The sequence below is a fragment of the Carcharhinus amblyrhynchos genome, chromosome 9, assembly GCF_965287045.1.
Source record: "Carcharhinus amblyrhynchos chromosome 9, sCarAmb.v2.hapA, whole genome shotgun sequence".
Lineage (NCBI taxonomy): Eukaryota > Metazoa > Chordata > Chondrichthyes > Carcharhiniformes > Carcharhinidae > Carcharhinus > Carcharhinus amblyrhynchos.
This window is the reverse complement of record NC_137332.1, coordinates 3,048,348-3,070,004: the sequence shown is the minus strand read 5'-3', so window position 1 is coordinate 3,070,004 and position 21,657 is coordinate 3,048,348. Positions and strand designations below refer to the sequence as shown.

Genomic DNA, 21,657 nt, shown 5'->3' with positions numbered 1-21,657 from the left:
CCCTTCATAATTTTGTACACCTCTATCAGGTCTCCCCTCATTCTCTGCCTTTCCAGGGAGAACAGCCCCAGTTTACCCAATCTTCATTGAGAAAAGCAAGTGAATCCAAATCGGGGCATTTGTTGATGGGTGACTTTGACCCTCAAGCAGAAAAACCACAATTTTTAGCTGTTGTCCAACTGAGTTCTGTCCGTTTACATTTCTTCAATCTTCCTCTGTGCAGCCGCCCTGTGTCTGTCTTTGCACACGGGACTGCCAAATTCTGTTACAAATCAGAGTATCGCATCGAAAGCAACTTCATCGATATGGATTAATGAAAATTAGATTGAAAGAAAACATGGTTAACAATGTGATTACAAACAGACTCAAAACAATTGGGTTGATCTTACGTTTTACAGGAGGGTGGTAAGGGGTGGAGTGGTAAGTGGGTGAGTGAGTCGGGGGGTAGTTGTCTCCAGTAAGGGGGTGCAGTAGGGTAATGGCAGAGGAGTACAGATGGGATAGGGAGTCAGTTTACATTCCCTGGGGAACTATCCAGGTCAGTGAGTTGGAACTGTGTGAAGTCTAACTCAATGTTACATAAGAAATAGGAGCAGGAGTCGGCCATCTAGCCCCTCGAGCCTGCCCCGCCATTCAATAAGATCATGACTGATCTGAAGTGGATCAGTTCCACTTTCCCACTTTCTCCCCATAACCCTTAATTCCCCTGTCTATCAGAAACCTAATTGGAGACATTTCCGGAGAGTTCCAGGGAGCAGGACAATTGCCTTCGGAAGTTGAAACCTCCTGGGAAATTCCCACTGAGATCAGCCCATTGGGGCTTCTGCGGAGTCCCAACATCCACCTTGGGGCGTGTGTCCGTGCGTCACAGCCCAGAGACTGAAGGATCTGAGCCAGTATGGTCACACACAGTTAATGTGTGCACATTTCCTGTACATGTGAATCATCCATGTAAACATGTCATAGAATCATAGAACCCCTACAGTGCAGAAGGAGGCCATTTGGCCCATCGGACCTGCACCAACAACAATCCCATCCAGGCCCTTTCCCTGTAGTCCCATATGGTTACCCCGCTAATCCCCCTGGCAGTAGGGTCAGTTCAGCATGGTCAATCAATGTAACCAATACAACTTTGGAGGAAACTGGAACACCCGGAGGAAACCCACGCAGACACGGGGAGAATGTGCAAACTCCACATAGACAGTGACCCGAGGCCGGAATTGAACCCGGGTCCCTGGCGCTGTGAGGCAGCAGGTTTATGACAATAGCCTGAGAGCTAAATGATATTGATTCACACGAACCCAGCTCCCTCCACCTCGCAGACTACAATAACTCCAGTTTCCTGCACCATTACGTTGGGAGCGCGACTAAAACAGATAGAGACCAAAAGATTGGATTGTCTGAATTGATGTCAGTCCAAACTTCCTCCTCTGGTCCTGCCTCAGACCGAGCATTTCAGTTAGTCAGTGTTCTGCTTTTAATCCTGTGAGTGTACAAATGTCTGAAAGTTTTTATTTTAAATTCACAGCAAAGTGTCAACCATCCGCCATGGACGCAAGAGGTGTTGGAATAATTTCTGAGTAATCTCAGCAGTTTGGAATGAGCTGATATTGCATTAAACCTGCATGTGCTCCTTGGCTGCAGTGTGTGTTACTGATGTGACTGGGTGCAATGTGTTGCACTCCCAAGAACCACACAAGTTTGCGTTAAGCGTTGATAAGCTTGGGAAATAAGCATCTCAGTGGGGTGAAGGGTGTGGGACACAAATCACTAAACGCAGCAACACAGCTTCACACAGCACTGGAGTTCATTTCTGGTGGGATAGAATTGAGAAAGGATCACCACAATTAGGTGGCATTTACACTAGTGAGATCTTACAGTGATATATTTCCACATTGGGATGTCTCTAAGGCTTAGAGAGGTAAATTGTGTGAGGAGATTCCCAGGGTGAAAATATCCAAAACTCGGGATCAGAATATTTGGGACTGATTTGAGAACTGCCTTCACTCAGGGAGTTGTAAACATTTAGCATTCTCCATTCTAGAGGGATGGGTATTTTCACACATTGAGTATATTCAAGACAGATAGAAGATAAAACATTACAGCGCAGTACAGGCCCTTCGGCCCTCGATGTTGCGCCGACCAGTGGAACCAAACTAAAGCCCATCTAATTTACACTATTCCAATGTTATCCATATGCCTATCCACTGACCATTTGAACGCCCTTAAAGTTGGTGAGTCTACAACTGCTGCAGGCAGGGCATTCCACGCCCTTACTACCCTCTGAGTAAAGAACCTACCTCTGACATCTGTCTTATATCTATCACCCCTCAGTTTAAAGCTATGTCCCCTCGCGCTAGCCATCACTGTCCACCCTATTTAATCATCTGATCATCTTGTATGCCTCTATTAAGTGACCTCTTAACCTTCTTCTCTCTAATGAAAACAGCCTCAAGTTTCTCAGCCTTTCCTCATAAGACCTTCCCACCATACCGGGCAACATCCTGGTAAACCTCCTCTGCACCCTTTCCAATGCTTCTACATCCTTCCTATAATGCGGTGACCAGAACTGTACGCAATACTCCAAGTGCGGCCGCACCAGAGTTTTGTACAGTTGCAACATGACCTCACGGCTCCGAAATTCAATCCCTCTACCAATGAAGGCTAACACACCGTACGCCTTCTTAACAACCCTATCAACCTGGGCGCCAACTTTCAGGGATCTATGCACATGGACACTGAGATCTCTCTGCTCATCGACACTACCAAGTACCTTACCATTAACCCAGGACTCTCTATTCCTGTTACTCCTTCCAAAGTGAATCAACTCACATTTTTCCACATTAAACTCCATTTGCCACCTCTCGGCCCAGCTCTGCAGCTTATCTATGTCCCTCTCTAACCTGCAACATCCTTCTGCACTGTCCACAACTCCACCAACTTCAGTGTCACCCGCAAATTTACTAACCCATCCTTCTACACCCTCATCCAGGTCATTTATAAAAATGACAAACAGCAGTGGCCCCAAAACAGATCCCTGCGGTACACCGCTAGTAACTGAACTCCAAGATGATCACATTGCTGTTTGTGGGATCTTGCTGTGTGTAAATCAGCTGCTACGTTTCCAACATTACAACATTAATTACATTTTTGTACCATCTTGAGATTGCGAAGGACACTCCATAAATACAAGTTCATCCTTATTATCTTTCATTTTCCTTGCCTGCAATCAGTTCCCTTTGTCCAACAGCAACATGTCTTTATCTGGATTTTTATAAGCGATGATTTTCTGACAGTTTTCTTCCTTGTCTTGTTTCTAATCATCCTCAAGGTCCTTTGCTTCAGTACCCTTCTGTTGCTCAAGTTTTTGTATCTCATTGGAGCTGTTACAACCTCACTGTCCTTGTTTTGTACACACCTAACTATCGCCTGACATGGGAATGAGTTCCTTCCCCATTGCTTTCCATTCCTGTCAGTACAGACAGTGATCTCCCAGCTGGAGAAAACTTTGCCTCGACTGTCACTGAATTGGACGTTGTGTCCTGTTATTACACCGAGGGAAGGGAGTAAGAAGCCTCACAACATCAGGTTAAAGCCCAGTAGGTTTAATTGGAATCACGAGCTTTTCCTTCGTCAGATGAGACTTCTTACTGTGCCCACCCCACCCCAGTCCAGCACCAGCAGCTCCATGTCTTGCTTGGGAAAGGGAGCACGGTGCAGGTTCACCCAGGGTTAAAGGATTGGATCAAGTGAACAGATTGTAAGAATCAGCGTTGACCGATTTCAGATCAGAACCCCTGCCTCCATGTTTTTAGAGGCCATCAGTTAAAGTTTATTTATTCGTCAACAAGTTGGTTTACCCCAACCCTCAGACTGGCCCTCCTCAGACAGTCCCTGTTCTCAGAGCCCTTCCTTACAGGGCAGGAGCGACAGGGGAAACCCAGCTCCCTGTCGCCGTTTTACAGCATTGGCTGCTCTGTTCCGGCCAGCCCAAAGCTCCCAAAGCTACAGAGAGAAGGTGTGTAAGAGTGGGTGAGGGGTTAGGGTGGCAGGAGGGTGGGGAGGTGGGTGAAGGGATAGGACAGGCTGGGGAAGGGTGGGAGGGTAGTCAGGTCAGGGGATATTTAGCAGGTAGCTGGGAAGGGATTGGGGCGTTGGGGTGGGTGATTAGTTCAGTAGGGAGGGATTACTCTGGTAATGAGTGAGTGGAATCGGCTGCCGTCGGTGGTGGTGGAGGCAGATTCGATAGGGTCTTTTAAGAGACTTCTGGATGAGTACGTGGGACTTAATAGGATTGAGGGTTATAGGTAAGCCTAGTAGGTAGCGATACGATTGGTGCAACTTGTGGGCCGAAGGGCCTGTTTGTGCTGTAGTTTTTCTATGTTCTATATATGTTCTACGTAGAACATATTTTCTAAGTTCTCATACTATGTTCTGAGTATGTCCTACTCAGGTCAGGGGATAAATATCGTGGGGGTGGATAGCTGGGGAGTTGAGGGTTGGGGATAGTTGAGTGGGGGCAGATGGCTATCAGAGAGTGAACTCGGGGTGGGGTAGTCAGGTATTGGGGTAATCAGGTGGCACAGTGGTTAGCACTGCTGCCTCACAGCACCAGGGATCCTGGTTCGAATCCCAGCTTGGGTCACTATCTGTGTGGAGTTTGCACGTTCTCCCCGTGTCTGCGTGGGTTTTCTCTGAGTGCTCCGGTTTCCTCCCACAGCCCGAAAGACATGCTGGTTAGGTGCATTGACCCAAACAGACGCCAGAGTGTGGAATTTCTCAGTAACTTCATTGCAGTGTTAATGTAAGCCTTAATTGTGACTAGTAAATAAACTTTAACTTCAATCAGGTGGGAAGCAGTTGAGGGGTTGGGTAGGGTCTAGTTTGTTGAGGATTAGTTGGGTCAAGGAATAGTTGATTCGGAGGGTGGGTGGACGAGGGGAGGTGGGTTAGTTGCAGGATCGAATGGGAACTCTGGTGGGGTGGGGGGGGGTCAGTCGTACTGTTACCCAGCAGATAGAACCGATCTTAATCCCTCCAATTTTCCCTGGATAGCCATTCCGCAAGGTGAGCCAGAACCATCCAAAGTCTCCAACTTAATTCCAAGTTTCAGAGGTTCCTGAAATGGGGTAAATGCCCGACGGAATTGCAAACATCTCAGGTCATATCCGTGCGTCAGGGTGTCCGAGATATTCCTACAAGGTTCAACAATCTGGAGATCAGACGTTCTGGGCGAACGTTTCAGGTCAATAACCTTTCAGCCGAACTTTGTTTTCCTATTCAGAGTTTTTGTAAATAACAAACGGAAGTGTGGGAAGGGGAATATTTCAAGGAACAGCTTGTTTAGAATGTCCCGGTGATGTTTCCTTCCCGGGGTGTCGCTGACAGCAGGGTCTGTGAGATTAATCTTTAATTCATTCAGACTCTGGGCCAATTTCGATACACACAGCGGCTGCATTGGCCGCTCCTGCTGACAGCGACTCTCCGATACAGGGGCAAGCTTGTTCAGGAGGGAGAGGGGCTGAGTGACCGAGGGTAGGACAACCAAAATAGTGGCAACGGAAAGGTGAACATGTTAGTTTTTGGGAAGAAGAGGGAATGTGATTCATCCAAACTCAGGACAAACTGGGAAGCAGCGATTGTGCAATTCGAGTATTTCAAGCCTTTTCTCGAGAAAAGTGAAGGTTGACATGATAGAGATCTTTAAAATTGTGAAGGACTTTGATAGGTTCAACGTGGATAAAATGTTTCCACTTCTGAGGTGAAGACAGAAACTCGGAGCCGTAAATACCGAATAATCACCAATAAATCCAACCAGGAGAAATGTCTTCACCCAGGGAATGGGGAGAATGTGGGACTCACTCCCACAGGGAGTGGGGAGAATGTGGGACTCGCTCCCACGGGGAGTGGGGAGAATGTGGGACTCGCTCCCACGGGGAATGGGGAGAATGTGGGACTCACTCCCACAGGGAGTGGGGAGAATGTGGGACTCACTCCCACAGGGAGTGGGGAGAATGTGGGACTCGCTCCCACGGGGAGTGGGGAGAATGTGGGACTCGTTCCCACAGGGAGTGGGGAGAATGTGGGACTCGCTCCCACAGGGAGTGGGGAGAATGTGGGACTCACTCCCACAGGGAGTGGGGAGAATGTGGGACTCACTCCCACAGGGAGTGGGGAGAATGTGGGACTCACTCCCACAGGGAGTGGGGAGAATGTGGGACTCGCTCCCACGGGGAGTGGGGAGAATGTGGGACTCGCTCCCACAGGGAGTGGGGAGAATGTGGGACTCGCTCCCACAGGGAGTGGGGAGAATGTGGGACTCACTCCCACAGGGAGTGGGGAGAATGTGGGACTCACTCCCACAGGGAGTGGGGAGAATGTGGGACTCACTCCCACAGGGAGTGGGGAGAATGTGGGACTCGCTCCCACGGGGAGTGGGGAGAATGTGGGACTCGTTCCCACAGGGAGTGGGGAGAATGTGGGACTCGCTCCCACAGGGAGTGGGGAGAATGTGGGACTCGTTCCCACAGGGAGTGGGGAGAATGTGGGACTCGCTCCCACGGGGAGTGGGGAGAATGTGGGACTCGTTCCCACAGGGAGTGGGGAGAATGTGGGACTCGCTCCCACGGGGAGTGGGGAGAATGTGGGACTCGTTCCCACGGGGAGTGGGGAGAATGTGGGACTTGCTTCCACATGGAATGGTTGAGGTGAATAGAATCAATACATTGAAGGGGAAACTTGATAAACACTCGAGGGAGAGAGGAATGGTTATTTGGTTGAACAGAAATTGACAGTTGCTGAAAAAAGATTTTTTTTAAGCTTTTCATCTTGCATTCATCAGGAAAATCAGAGGAATACCAGTGTGAGGGGAAATAACAACTTTACACTAAATGAGAAGAGAATGCTAATTGGTTGGCATATGGACTCTGATTGGGAGAGGCATTGCCAAGGAGAATGCATCAGTTGATGGTGATTGCCAGTTAATGACCGAGCAATGCTTTAAACTTGACTCTGATTGGTCAAGGCACGGCCCTATGGAATGAAACAGCGAATGGCTGTCAGTTATTTTGTTCCGCTGAAGAAAATGCAGTGTGTGGATATTGTACTTCATGCCTCCAGTGTACAAGGACCTGTGTATTACCATGTGTAGCTTCCAATACACGCAAATGCAAACACTGACAGCCTAATTGACAATCTGAAATTGGTTGTCAGTGTAATTCCCAACACGCTGTGGATTATTTAGCAAATATTGTCCAATCACAGTATCACATCTCATGTTGGACAGAGAGATTTGAGGTTTGCAAGCACAGGCTTGTTGGGTACAGTTTGTACCTGGCCCACTGCGAACAGCGGAAGGGATATGTTCCTTGTTACGATCTGCCAGTCTGTGGAACATACAACCCACAAAGCTAGGATCACTAGGCACTAAAATTCAAAGAGCATGTTGCTCGCTTCTCATGTAGTATAAACATTTACGATTTCCCTTGCATTGTTTTTTTTTGAAAATGTCCTGATAAGTGCAAGATGAAAAGCTTTGACAACTTGTCTATTTTTTCAGCAATACTCAAGAATGTTATGGAGGATATGCTGATAGGGTGAGTTGAGGAGGGGTAGGAGGAAATTCTTGTAGGGCCGAATGGCCTGTTTCTGTTGTGTAAATTGTGTGTGATTTTGTGAGAATAGTGGGTGCTAGTTTCAGCTTGAGAAATGAACTCTCCTCTGTAAATTACGACAGACTGAATGGTCCCGTGTGGCATTGAGACTGCTCTAATTAACACATGACTCACTCAGCTCTTTCCCAATGAAGATGTTAATATTGTGATTAACCCCTGAACTCCCAGAAGCTGTTCACTTGGCAATCGGTTCCAGTGGCCCCGTTCATCACAACACATCTCTCGGTCCACCAAAAACCGACCTTGTCATTCAGTTCTGTGTCATGACTGTTATCAGGAGTTCAGTTTTAATCTATTCTTCCAAGAGACAAAGAGCTGATGAGTTGGGTTGACTGTGGTCACGAGGGAATCCTGCCTGACTTCATAGAACCATAGAACCCTACAGTGCAGAAAGAGGCCCTTCGGCCCATCGAGTCTGCACCGAACACAATCCCACCCAGTCACTACCCCCATATAGTATACTCACTAGTCCCTCTAACCTACACATCCCTGGACACTAAGAGGCAATTTCTTAGCATGGCCAATCAACCTAACCCGCACATCTTTGGACTGTGGGAGGAAACCCACGCAGACATGAGGAGAATGTGCAAACTCCACGCAGACAGTGACCCGAACCGGGAATCGAACCCAGGTCCCTGGAACTGAGAAGCAGCAGTGCTAACCACTGTGCTACCGTGCCACCCAGTTGGTAGCTCTGTTGCCGGCCGAGTGTCTGACTAGATCCTTTGGTCTTCGTCATGTTGCTGTTCGTGGGATCTTGCTGTGCACAAATTGGTGGCCACGTTTCCAACGTTATAACAGCGACTGCACTCCACAACGTGCCTCATTGCAAACTGTCCTAGAATCATTTAAAATCACCAACAGCACAGAGTGTAAGGGGATATTTGACCGCGTTACTGAGGGAGTGTTGTTTACTGGTGGACGAGGATTGGGGAGGGGTGGGGGTGATATGCAGTGAGGGGCTGTCCTTTTGTTATTTTAAAAGCATGTGGCAGCTGAGGTTGAGATCTGAAGAACTTTTTTTTCCCTGAATCTAATTTCTTTTTTTTAATTCTTGTGATGTGAGGAATTCTGGCAGGGTTGGTATCTCTTGTCCAAGTCTGAAGGGAACTCCGAGGTGGCCCCTGAGCTGCTGCCGTTATCCTTCAGGCTCACTGCATCTCCACAGCCAGTTAAAATACAAAGAGACACTGTGTATAAATTCATGCACAGTATGTGGGTGCCACTGGTTAAACCAGCATTTATTGCCCATCCCGAGGTGATGGTGGTGGTGAGCTGCCTTCTGGAAATGTTACAGTCCATGTGGTGTAGGTACACCCACAGTGCAGTTAGGGAGGCAGTTCCAGGATTTTGACCCAGTGACTGTGAAGGAATGGGGATATATTCCCAAGTCAGGATGGTGACTTGGAGGGGAATCCCCAGATAGTGGTGTTCCCAGGTATCTGTTGTATGATCCCATGTTGATCGTGAGTTTGGGAGGTGCTGTCAAAGGAGCTGGTGAGTTGTTGCAGTTCTTCTTGTAGATGGTACACACACACCTGCCATTGTATTGGTAATATAGGGAGTGGATGTTTAAGGTGGCCAATGGGGTGTTGATCAAGTGGGGCTGCTTTGTCCTGGATGATGACAAGTGTTGTCGGAGCCGCACCCATCCAGGCAAGCGGAGAATATTCCATCACACTCCTGACTTGTGCCTTGTAGATGGATAAGCTGTGGGGTGTCAGAGGATAGGGTAGAGTGGTGGAGTTGAGAGGGACCTGCGTAAGAGGTAGTATGGATGCCATGGGATGAATGGCCGCCATCTGCATTGTAGGGGTTCTACGGGTGGGATTTTCCAGCCTCGCTTGTCCTGAACTCATGAAATCCTGCCCGAGGTCAACGGACCTTTCCATTACCCGCCCCTCACCCGCTCCGGTTCCCATGGGGGGGGGGTGGAGTCGGTAAAATTCCTGCCTATGTCTGAGTCAGGAGGTAAGTTACTCACCACAGGATTCCAAACCTCTGTCCTGCCCTTATAGACACAGGATTTATCTAGTTCTGTGTCTGCTTGGATTCATTTCAACTGACAGTTTAGCAGTCCTTATCCCCCTCATCTCCGATATTTTTATATATATTGTCTATCTATATATAAAAAAGTTATATAGATATAAATTTTCAAAGAAAACGCCAAAACAAATCTTGTTCATGCATCAATGACTTTTCACCCGGATTTGATCGCCGCGGTAACCTGGAGATTCATTTCTAGTTCTTGGGGCCTCCGGGACAATCCTGGAGAGTTAGCAACTCCTCGTGTCTGCGTGGGTTTCCTCCGGGTGCTCCGGTTTCCTCCCACAGTCCAAAGATGTGCCAGTTAGGTTGATTGGCCAGGCTAAGAAATTGCCCCTTAGTGTCCAGGGATGTGTAGGTTAGAGGGATTAGTGGGTACGATATGGGGGGTAGGGCCTGGGTGGGATTGTGTTCGGTGCAGACTCGATGGGCCGAAGGGCCTCTTTCTGCACTGTAGGGTTTCTATAACAACTCATTCATGAAGCTGCTTCTGAGGACATTTCCAGCCGAATCTTGTGTTTACAGCTTGGGAGAAAAGTCCATCCAATTTGTTCAGCAAATCCTTCTCTGAACATAAGAACATAAGAAATAGGAGCAGGAGTAGGCCATCCAGCCCTTCGAGCCTGCCCCGCCATTCAATAAGATCATGGCTGATCTGTCGTGTCTCAGTTCCACATTCCCGCCCTCTCCCCATAACCCTTAATCCCCTCTCCTATCAAAAACCTATCAACCCGCGTCTTAAAAATATTTAGCGAGGCAGCCTCCACCACTTCAACGGGCAGAGAATTCCAGAGATTCACCACCCTTTGAGTGAAGAAGTTCCTCCTCAACTCCGTTCTAAACCGCCCCCCCTTTATCTTGAGGCTGTGCCCCCTAGTCCTACTGTCTTTTTTGAGCGGGAAGAGTCTTTCCACCTCTATCCTATCCATCCCATTCATCATCTTATACGTCTCAATGAGATCTCCCCTCATTCTTCTAAACTCTAACGAGTACAAGCCCAGTTTATTCAGCCTCTCCTCACAGCTCAACCCCCTCAACTCCGGTATCAGCCTAGTAAACCTCCTCTGCACTCCCTCCAAGGCCAAAATATCTTTGCGCAGGTGCGGCGCCCAAAACTGCACACAGTACTCCAGTTGCGGCCTCACCAATGCCCTATACAGCTGCAGCAAGACCTTCCTACTTTTATATTCAATCCCCCTCGCTATGAAAGCCAGCATCCCATTTGCCTTCCTGACCACCTGCAAGCTGGGTTTTTGCGACTCATGCACAAGGACCCCGAGGTCCCTCTGCACCGTCGCCTGCTGCAGTTTTTCGCCATGTAAGTAATAGTCCTTCCTACCATTCTTCCTACCAAAGTGGACCACCTCACACTTGCCAACATTAAATTCCATTTGCCATTTCCTGGCCCATTCGCCCAGACTATCTAGATCCTTCTGCAGACTCTCCACACCCTCCGCACAATTTGCCGTTCCCCCAATCTTGGTGTCTTCTCTGCATCCCTCAAATGGCCAAGACATTGAGAAGTTTATCTAAAGCCTCGATTGATTTTATTGGCCAGTCAACACTCCCGTGATATCTCGATTTCAGGCACTTTGGATCCCAATCCATCCCCACCTGTCTTCAAATCCTCCAGCTTCTCCGATACTTTCTGCCAATATTGGAGCAATGTGGGAATAGTTATCCGGATACATCCATGAATAGGAATTCACCCATTAACACATAATTCTACTTCAATCCTCCATCTCTCTGAACAGGACAGTCCCTGGATGTGGATCCCACAACTAGTTTTTCTATCATCCATTTTCTTCTATCTCCCGAAGGCAAAACTCAATCTGTAAACACTTGGCTTCAGTAAGCCTCTTCCTAACAATATATTACAGTGCAAAAGGAGGCCATTTGGCCCATTATGCCTGTGCTGGCTCTTTGAAAGAGCTAGCCAATTAATATCACTATTCCCTGCAGCCCTACATATTTTCTCCTCCAACTATCTCCCTAATTTCCTTTTGAAGGTTATTATTGAATCTGCTTCCACCGCCCTTTCAGGCATCACGTTCCAGATCACAGCTCACTGGCCAGGATTTTCCAGCCATTCCTGCCAGCGGGATCTTCCTGTCCCGCTGAAGGCAGCTCCCTCCCCACATCACAGATTCCCCCCCCCAGTGAAGGGTGCCAACAGCGAGAAAACCTGTTGAAAACGGTGAGACGGATCGATCTCACCGCCTGCCCGTGGTGAGATGCCTCCACCTTCACTAAACACACTGTGAGCGAGGGAGAACAGAAATCCCACCCAAAGTGTAGGAAATATTCTCCTCATCTCCCCCTCTGGTTCTTTTCCTGATTCTCTTCAATCTGTGTCCCTCATGTCACTGCAAACACTTTCTCCTGATTCACTCCATCAAAACTCTTCCTGGTTCTCCATTAAATCTCCCCTCAACCTTCTCTGCTCAACAATCCCAGCTTCTCCAGTCTCTCCACGTTCACACAGACAAACACACATAAACACATGCACACACACATGTATACACACGCATACATATACACACACGCACACATATATAGGCATGTACACATACACGCATGTGTGCTTGCACACATACACAAACACAAGCAAACACATGCACACGCACATACACACATGCACACACACAAACACACGCACACACTAACACATGCGCGCGCACACACAAACACATGCACACACGTGCACACACATACATGCATGCACAAACACACATACACACACACACACATATGTACAAACACGTTCACACACACACGGACACACACATACACAAACACATGCACAAACACATGTGCACACACACTCATATGCACACACAAACATGCACATACACACAAAATCTTTCAGCTGCATTCTCTGAACAGTGATCAGACCTTTCTTCTGACCTAACCAGGGTTGGAATTTCCCGGTCTCACGCTCCTGCTGCCGGTGTGAATGGGGAATTTGGCGCTCAGCCAAGTCCCTGTTCACAGCAGCGGGGCTGGTGAACCCCAGTAACGGACAAGGTCAGAGACTCACGGCCCTGGTTAACTCCAGTGGTTTTGCGATGGCTCGTGGCTGATGGCAGTTAATGGGTAGTGCCAGCTTAAACCTTGGCACTGTCTGCCCATTCCAGTGGGTATAAAAATGCCCATTACAGAGCAGTGAACGGCAGGGTAGCTCTCCTGCACTGTCCTGATACTTACCGCTCAAACGGCACCAAAAATTTAAACGATACAGATTACCTGCTCATGATCACATTGCTGTTTATGGGATCTTGCTGTGTGTAAATCGAATGACACATTTCGTTCATTACAACACTTCAAGACTATTTCATTGGCTGTAAAGTGCTTTGGGACGTCCTGAGGTTATGAAAAGTGCTCTCTAGATTCAGGTGATTTCTTTGTTAGTTTATCGTAATGAGCATCACCAAGAAATTCATCCTAAACAGTGGGTTGTTGAGAGAAAACACACACAGAAAGAATCACTCTACTCCAGGAAGGCAGCTTTGGGAGGCTAATCTGTATTTTAGTTGAATGTGATGTCATGTACTCGCTGCAACCTGGTCTAATGCTCTGCTTTTAACATGGGGACATTATTAACCTGCTGTCCTGTTGCATCACGCTGTAATGAACTGTCTCATTAAACCTTGCGCTCAGAGTGAACTGTTGTGAATGAATGAGTACAAGTAACAATGTGCTTTCAATTTATTGCAGAGGAATAAATCACGTCCTTGACGCCAGGGAGATTTGGATGAAGATATTTGAAGACTACACTAACTCTTGGTATTGGATTTTAATGTAAGTACTGATTACAGAGCCACCTTCCAGCAGTAACAAGGCTCAGGAACGTTAACACAGTCGCTGCTGCCTGCTCAGAATTGATTTACAGTCCCTCAATTTTCAAGACAATTTCACACCGACCTTTTACCCTGCCTTAATGTCGCTGTGTGTGAATAACATACCACTGATAGGTGACACCAATTTATCTGCCAGCTCTGTGTTTACACTTGAGTAACCTGACTAGAAGCCGCCAGTAATTAAACAGTGGGGAGGTTTGCAGTGTTGCACTGGTCAGACTGACACACTTGTAAAAGCTGTCAGAGATTACTCAATCGTTGTTTGACTTTGACACTGGAAAGCTGGTGTTTCGGTTGCAGGATCTGGACATTGAGATCAATGTCTTTTGCTACAAGCAACAGCACAAATACTGGGATTATTAAAAATGAAAGGCTCCATCATTCCATCTTGGGGCAGATCTCTGGTGTAATCACAACAACCAGTAACTATAAATAACACCTCTCATATCGCCCAGGCTCCCAAAATATTCCACCAGAACCTTAATCAGACAAAAACTGCCACAGAGCCACACGGGAGAGAAGATAATCGGATGGCTGGCCAAAAGTCTGATGGGACGGATCGCTTTTACATCCGGATGGCAGGAAGATTGATGGAGAGTGGAAGGGGTTTTGGGAAGGAATTCCAGAGCTTGAGGTGGTTGGATAGTGGAGGGGTGGAATTCAGGGACCCACAATGAGGTCAGCAATGAGGCCGGAGGAGGTCACAATGATAGGAACAACTGACAGTAAATACCTCCAGGCATCCTGAGGTGGGGAGAGGCACTATATAAATGCAAATCTTTCTCTGCCTTCTCCCTCCCTCGATGATGAATCGCTGCCTCTTGGACAGACCATCTCCAGGCACTTCCAAAACTGTCTTTGTCACGGATTCCACTTTTTTTGAAAGTTCCTTTACCAATCCTGATAGGACAACACCTTAACGTCAGAATGGAAAAGGCAAATCTCCCTTCCTCCTTTATTCTTTTGATGATTGTAGAATAACACAGGCCATTCGTTCCATCACATCTGTGCCTGCTCTTTAGAAGAGCTATCCAATCAGCCCCACTCCCCTGACCCTTTCCCCGGTAAATATTTACCCCGTTCTCTTTTGGAAGTTACAACTCTCGTTGCTTCCACCGACCTCCCAGGCACAAAATTAAAAATATCGCCTCATTTCCCCTTCTGGGTCTTTTGCAATGACCTTTAACCTGTGACCTTCCTGCCAGTTACAAATAGTTTATCTTTATTTAATCTATCGAAATCCTTCAGGACTCTGAACATTGTGATCCAACCTCCCCATCGTCTTCTTCACGATTATTGCCTGTCCGGTTTCTCCTCCCTCATCCCTGCTCACAGCCCGTCCCTGTGGAGTTTCAGGAAGAGTTGCTCTGACTCCGGATGTCTCAGGTGAACCATTAAACCGTGACCACATCTGAAACAGGTTAAAACGTCGCCCAGCCACTGTTTCAAAGCAGGACAGGGGAGTGGACCCTGATGTTGGCACGGCGGCACAGTGGTTAGCACTGCTGCCTCACAGCGCCGGGGACCTGGGTTCAAATCCGGCTTCGGGTCACTGTCTGTGTGGAGTTTGCGCATCCTCCCTGTGTCTGGGTGGGTTTCTTCCGGGTGCTCCGGGTTCCTCCCAGATCTGAAAGACGTGCTGGTTATGTTGATTGGCCTTGGCTAAATTGACCCATAGTGTCAGGGGGATTAGCAGGGTAAATATGTGGGTTACAGGAATAGGGCGTGTGTGGGATTGTGGTTGGTGCAGATTCAATGGGCTGAATGGCCTCATTGTGCAGTGTAGGGATTCTATGACCAATGTTCACTGCCAGCCAGTATCAGTAAAAGGACACACACTATCTGGTTATTATCACATCACTGCCTCTGGGAGCTGCCTGGGTGTGAACTGGCTGCCTTTTCTATATTGCTGGATTCTTCACTGACGATACAACATTTTGTGATGGCTGAGGTTATGAAAGGTGCTATATAAATGTAAGCTGTTGTTGAGTGTTTGACTCTTTGCTCCTGGGTCTGATGTTGGTTGTGTTTTTATTTCCAGCGGGCTGGTCATTGCCATGGTCGTGAGTTTAGTCTTCATCCTCTTACTGCGCTTTACAGCTGGGGTCTTGTTCTGGTTTGTCATCTTTGCTGTAATCGCAGTGATTGGTTACGGTAAGTACCAGCTCTGTGTATAACGGTTTGATTCAGTATGTATCCGCGTATGTGTGAAGGACCAGACAGGGAAATCTGTTTGTCTAATTTAAAAATCATGTAGGTGATGACTGCCGGATTAGTGGTTGGGAATTCTGTGGTGAGTGACTCACCTCCTGACTCCCAAAGTCTGTCCACCATCTACAACGCACAAGATTTTGATTTGATTTGATTTATTATTGTCACATGTATTAACATACAGTGAAAAGCATTGTTTCTTGCGTGCTATACAGACAAAACATACCGTTCATAGTGAAGGAAAGCAGAGAGTGCAGAATGTAGTGTTACAGTCACAGCGAGGGTGTAGAGAAAGATCAACATAATGCGAGGTAGGTCCATTCAAAAGTCTGACAGCAGCAGGGAAGAAGCTGTTCTTGAGTTGGTTGGTACGTGATCTCAGACTTTTGTATCTTTTTCCAGCCGGAAGAAGATGGAAGAGAGAATGTCCGGGGTGTGTGGGGTCCTTAATTACGCTGGCTGTTTGCCAAGGCAGCGGGAAGTGTAGACAGAGTCAATGGATGGGAGGCTGGTTTGTGTGATGGATTGGGCTACATTCACCACCCTTTTTAGTTTCTTGTGGTCTTGTGCAGAGCAGGAGCCCAGACCGAGCTGTGACACAACCAGAAAGAATGCTTTCTATGGGGTATCTGTAAAAATCGTTGAGAATCAGGAGTGTGATGGAATACTCCCCATTTGCCTGGATAGGCGCAGCTCCAACAACACTCAAGAAACTGATCGCCACCCAGGACAAGGAAACCTGCTGGATTGGAATCTCCATCCACCACCTTCAGCATTCACTCCCTCCATCATGGACTCACAGTGGCAGCCGTGTGTACCATCTACAAGATGCACTGCAGCAACTCACCAAGGTTCCTTCAACAACACATAAGAACATAAGAACATAAGAAATAGGAGCAGGAGTAGGCCATCCAGCCCTTCGAGCCTGCCCCGCCATTCAATAAGATCATGGCTGATCTGTCGCTGCTCAGTTCCACTTTCCCGCCCTCTCCCCATAACCCTTAATCCCCTCGCTTATCAAAAACCCATCAACCCGCGTCTTAAAAATATTTAGCGAGGTAGCCTCCACCACTTCAACGGGCAGAGAATTCCAGAGATTCACCACCCTTTGAGTGAAGAAGTTCCTCCTCAACTCCGTTCTAAACCGCCCCCCTTTTATCTTGAGGCTGTGCCCCCTAGTCCTACTGTCTTTTTTGAGCGGGAAGAGTCTTTCCACCTCTATCCTATCCATCCCATTCATCATCTTATACGTCTCAATGAGATCTCCCCTCATTCTTCTAAACTCTAACGAGTACAAGCCCAGTTTATTCAGCCTCTCCTCATAGCTCAACCCCCTCAACTCCGGTATCAGCCTAGTAAACCTCCTCTGCACTCCCTCCAAGGCCAAAATATCTTTGCGCAGGTGCGGCGCCCAAAACTGCACACAGTACTTTCCAACCCTCAACTTCTACCATCTAGAACAGGGATCTCCAAACTGCAGTCCATGGGCCTCATCCAGATCGCAGTGAGCCGCATCCAGATCGGAGTTTGGAGATCGCTGATCTAGAAGGACAAGAGCAGCAGACACATAGGAGCACAACCACCCGATTCCCCGCCAAGTCACTCACCATCCTGACTTGGAAATATATCCCCATTTCTCCCTCGTCACTGGGTCAAATTCCTGGAACATGCGCCCTAACTGCAGTGTGGGTGTACCTACACCTCAGGGACTGCAGCGATTCAGGAAGACAGCTCACCAACACCTTCTCAAGGGCAATGTGGGCTTCGCAAGTGATGTTTACAGCCCAAAAATTAACTTTTATTTGCAAAGGGCAGAGGAATGGTTCATCAATGATTACGTGATAGTGAAGTTATTGGCCAATCTCTATTGATGAGCCTACGACAGGTCCAGACGTCAGGTGAGGGAAAATGCCCAGATGTTTGGGAATCAAAACTCCAAAGTTACCTCCTGCTCCTCACCCAGACAGGCTGCGATTCAGGGCTGGCCCTCTTATCTCTCAATCAAAAAGTCCGAAAGTTCAAATCCCACCGATGGTGTTCCAGTGCAATACTGAGGGAGTGCCGCACTGTCAGAGGGTCAGTGCTGAGGGAGTGCCGCACTGTCAGAGGGTCAGTGCTGAGGGAGTGCCGCACTGTCAGAGGGTCAGTGCTGAGGGAGTGCCGCACTGTCAGAGGGTCAGTGCTGAGGGAGTGCCGCACTGTCAGAGGGTCAGTACTGAGGGAGTGCCGCACTGTCAGAGGGTCAGTGCTGAGGGAGTGCCGCACTGTCAGAGGGTCAGTGCTGAGGGAGTGCCGCACTGTCAGAGGGTCAGTGCTGAGGGAGTGCCGCACTGTCAGAGGGTCAGTACTGAGGGAGTGCCGCACTGTCAGAGGGTCAGTGCTGAGGGAGTGCCGCACTGTCAGAGGGTCAGTGCTGAGGGAGTGCCGCACTGTCAGAGGGTCAGTGCTGAGGGAGTGCCGCACTGTCAGAGGGTCAGTGCTGAGGGAGTGCCGCACTGTCAGAGGGTCAGTGCTGAGGGAGTGCCGCACTGTCAGAGGGTCAGTGCTGAGGGAGTGCCGCACTGTCAGAGGGTCAGTGCTGAGGGAGTGCCGCACTGTCAGAGGGTCAGTGCTGAGGGAGTGCCGCACTGTCAGAGGGTCAGTGCTGAGGGAGTGCCGCACTGTCAGAGGGTCAGTACTGAGGAAGTGCCGCACTGTCAGAGGGTCAGTGCTGAGGGAGCGCCGCACTGTCAGAGGATCGGTGCTGAGGGAGTGCCGCACTGTCAGAGGGTCAGTGCTGAGGGAGCGCCGCACTGTCAGAGGGTCGGTGCTGAGGGAGTGCCGCACTGTCAGAGGGTCGGTGCTGAGGGAGTGCCGCACTGTCAGAGGGTCAGTGCTGAGGGAGTGCCGCACTGTCAGTGGGTCAGTGCTGAGGGAGTGCCGCACTGTCGGAGGGTCAGTGCTGAGGGAGTGCCGCACTGTCAGAGGGTCAGTGCTGAGGGAGTGCCGCACTGTCAGAGGGTCAGTACTGAGGGAGTGCCGCACTGTCAGAGGGTCAGTGCTGAGGGAGTGCCGCACTGTCAGAGGGTCAGTGCTGAGGGAGTGCCGCACTGTCAGAGGGTCAGTGCTGAGGGAGTGCCGCACTGTCAGAGGGTCAGTGCTGAGGGAGTGCCGCACTGTCAGAGGGTCAGTGCTGAGGGAGTGCCGCACTGTCAGAGGGTCAGTACTGAGGGAGTGCTGCACTGTCAGAAATGGTGCTTTTCGGATATAATGTGAACTGAGGTCCCATCTGGCTTCTCAGGTGAAGCTAAGTGATGCTGTGGCAGTAACACCAATCATCCGCCCACATTGCAGTCTGTGGGATCATGCTGCGTAAAAATTGGCAGCCACATTCCCTCAATTAGAAGAGTGATTCCACTTTGGGATGTTATTGGCTGGGGAGCACTTTGAGATGTGGTTGTGAAATGTGCTATAGAAATGCAAGTTCTTTTTCTCTACACTTAATGCGTGACAGATCTGAAACCTTTCTTGGGGAGCGCTGAGCAGTGGTGCAAAGATGATGCTTTGACCATGTAGTGTTCCACAGCTCAGCAAAACCTGCAGCCTTCCTCCGATTCTGATATTTGAACCACAATCCCAGAGGATGTTTTGATTGAGTTCCAGTCTCTGGGAGGTGCTCGGAGGATTGTTCCAGCAGCGAGTTCACTCAACTCTGTTTCTGTACCGTCTTTCATTTTCACTTTTTCTTAGGTGAAAATGAATTTTAATATCCACTGGTGTTCGGTTCAGCCTGAAAATGCCTGTCTTGTTATTCTGAGAAGAGAGAGAATCCAGTAGAATTATCTGGAGTTATAAAAAACACCAGCAGGGATGGGAGGATTGATCAGTTATACAATGACAGTATTGGGAAAGCAGCATGAAAACAGAACTTAATTGCTGAGAATTAAGGAACAACAGAGGTGATATTGTGCTACTGGCATATACAATGGCTCACTGAGTGTATACTACACACCACTGGGTATACACTAAAGGGAAACAAGCAGTAAAAAGGAGATTGAGAAGAACGTTTGCAGGAAAAGCACAGAAAGAGTGCAGAACTACAGAATAATGATAATATAAAACTTCAGTAATCCTAATGTTTCCAGGGATAGTAAAGGTGTAAAGGACAAAGTAGGGAAGGAATTCCTGAAACAGGTGCAATGTGTATACCTGTTCTTTATGTCTACAAAGAGCAGGGCCCTGTTAACTAATATATTAATTTGTGTGTACTGGAAGCTACACAGGGACCCTGCTATTTGCAGACAAAAAGAACAGGTACACACATTGCGTCTGTTTCAGCTAAACAAAATAAGTGATAGCCGTTGGCTATCACTTGCAATCTCTTGACCAATCAGAATCAAGCTGCTTGGTTTAACTTTTCAAACAACGCATGGCAGTTAACTGTCAGGCACCATCAACTGGTGTATTCTCAGTGGCAGTGCCTTTACCAATCAGAATCCACTTGCCAACCAGTCAGCATTCTCTTCTCACACAGTGTGGTGTTTTCTCTGCCAATGGTCCTTTTCTGTTTGTCCTGATGAGTGTAAGGTGAAAAAGCTTCAACAAAATGACTTTTTTCAGCAATATTCACGCTCTGTCCTGCCAAATAACCAGAAACATAACTGCAGAAACATCAGTCCATTCTCCCCTTTCTCATCACAGTCCCTGTCACAAACAGCCCAAAGATATATGGGTGAGGTGGCTTGGCCATGTTAAATAGCCCCTTGGTGTCCCGGGATGCGTACATTAACAGGATTAGTGAGGTATATGTGTGTGGTTATGAGGAAAGAGTCTGGGTGGGTTTGTTGTCGCTGTAGACTCAATGGGCCGAGTGGCCTCCTTCTGCCCTGTAGGGATTCTATGAACAGTCAGAAGAGAACTGGATATGATTCAGCAAGTGAAAGTATTACAGAGTTCTGATGACCCCTCAGTGAGGGGTTAACTGGATAACTCTTTCAAAGAGCTGGCACAGATACAATGGGCCGAATGTCCTCCTTCCCTGCTGTAAGTTTCCACAATGCCAGGAGCATCTTGTGCAAACGTTGTGTCAGTTTTGTCACCAGCGACCCGAGCTGTGGAGTTAGAGGGGAAAGCTGCAGTCACTGTGATTGGGAGTCAATGTGAGGGAGCAGTCAGACTGTTCCCCTGCTCGCAGCGCCCCTGCTGTGTAACAGCTGAGATCCTGTGAAAGTGGAGCTGGCAGATTGGATCCGTGGGTGGGAACAGGTGGCAGTGATCTGCAAACGCTGGGTAAATGAGGAAGGAGTGAGAGACAGTCAGGAGCAGCGACATTGCAGCGGAGGCAGAGCTTGTGAACAGTACACAGTCCGACCAACACAGGAAGGAAAGAATGAGTATTTATCCCCAGTCCATCCCCAGCTCAGGATGTTTTGAAGCACATCAGGCTTTGTGAAATGCAGACGCTGTCGTAATGTTGAAAATGAGGCAACCGCTTTGTGCATAGTAAGATCCCAAAAACAGCACTGTCGCAACGACTCAACAATCAGCAAAATAAATGCCAAGTATTGGACAGGACACGAGGGAGAGCTCTCCCTGTTCTTCACCTTTACACACACCTGAGAGACAGGACATCTGACAGTGCGGCGCTCCCTCAGTACTGACTGCGCAAGGATATTTTGGCCTTGGAGGGAGTGCAGAGGAGGTTTACTAGGCTGATACCGGAGTCGAGGGGGTTGAGCTATGAGGAGAGGCTGAATAAACTAGGCTTGTACTCGTTAGAGTTTAGAAGAATGAGGGGAGATCTCATTGAGACGTATAAGATGATGAATGGGATGGATAGGATAGAGGTGGAAAGACTCTTCCCGCTCAAAAAAGACAGTAGGACTAGG

At 48.3% G+C, this 21,657-nt stretch overlaps 1 protein-coding gene across 5 annotated transcripts in view; it reads left to right on the top strand.

The window, feature by feature from the left end:
* slc44a5b (solute carrier family 44 member 5b) overlaps positions 1–21,657 on the top strand; it is a 273,622-nt gene that overhangs the window by 206,355 nt on the left and 45,610 nt on the right. For 3 of the 5 annotated variants that reach the window (XM_080195082.1, XM_080195080.1, XM_080195083.1), the window contains exons 9-11: positions 1,529–1,561; positions 13,437–13,520; positions 15,621–15,733. In XM_080195082.1, the coding sequence (XP_080051208.1) occupies positions 1,529–1,561; positions 13,437–13,520; positions 15,621–15,733 (230 nt within the window). The remainder of the gene's footprint in view (positions 1–1,528; positions 1,562–13,436; positions 13,521–15,620; positions 15,734–21,657) is intronic. The other 2 variants (XM_080195084.1, XM_080195085.1) reach the window with 1 other exon arrangement.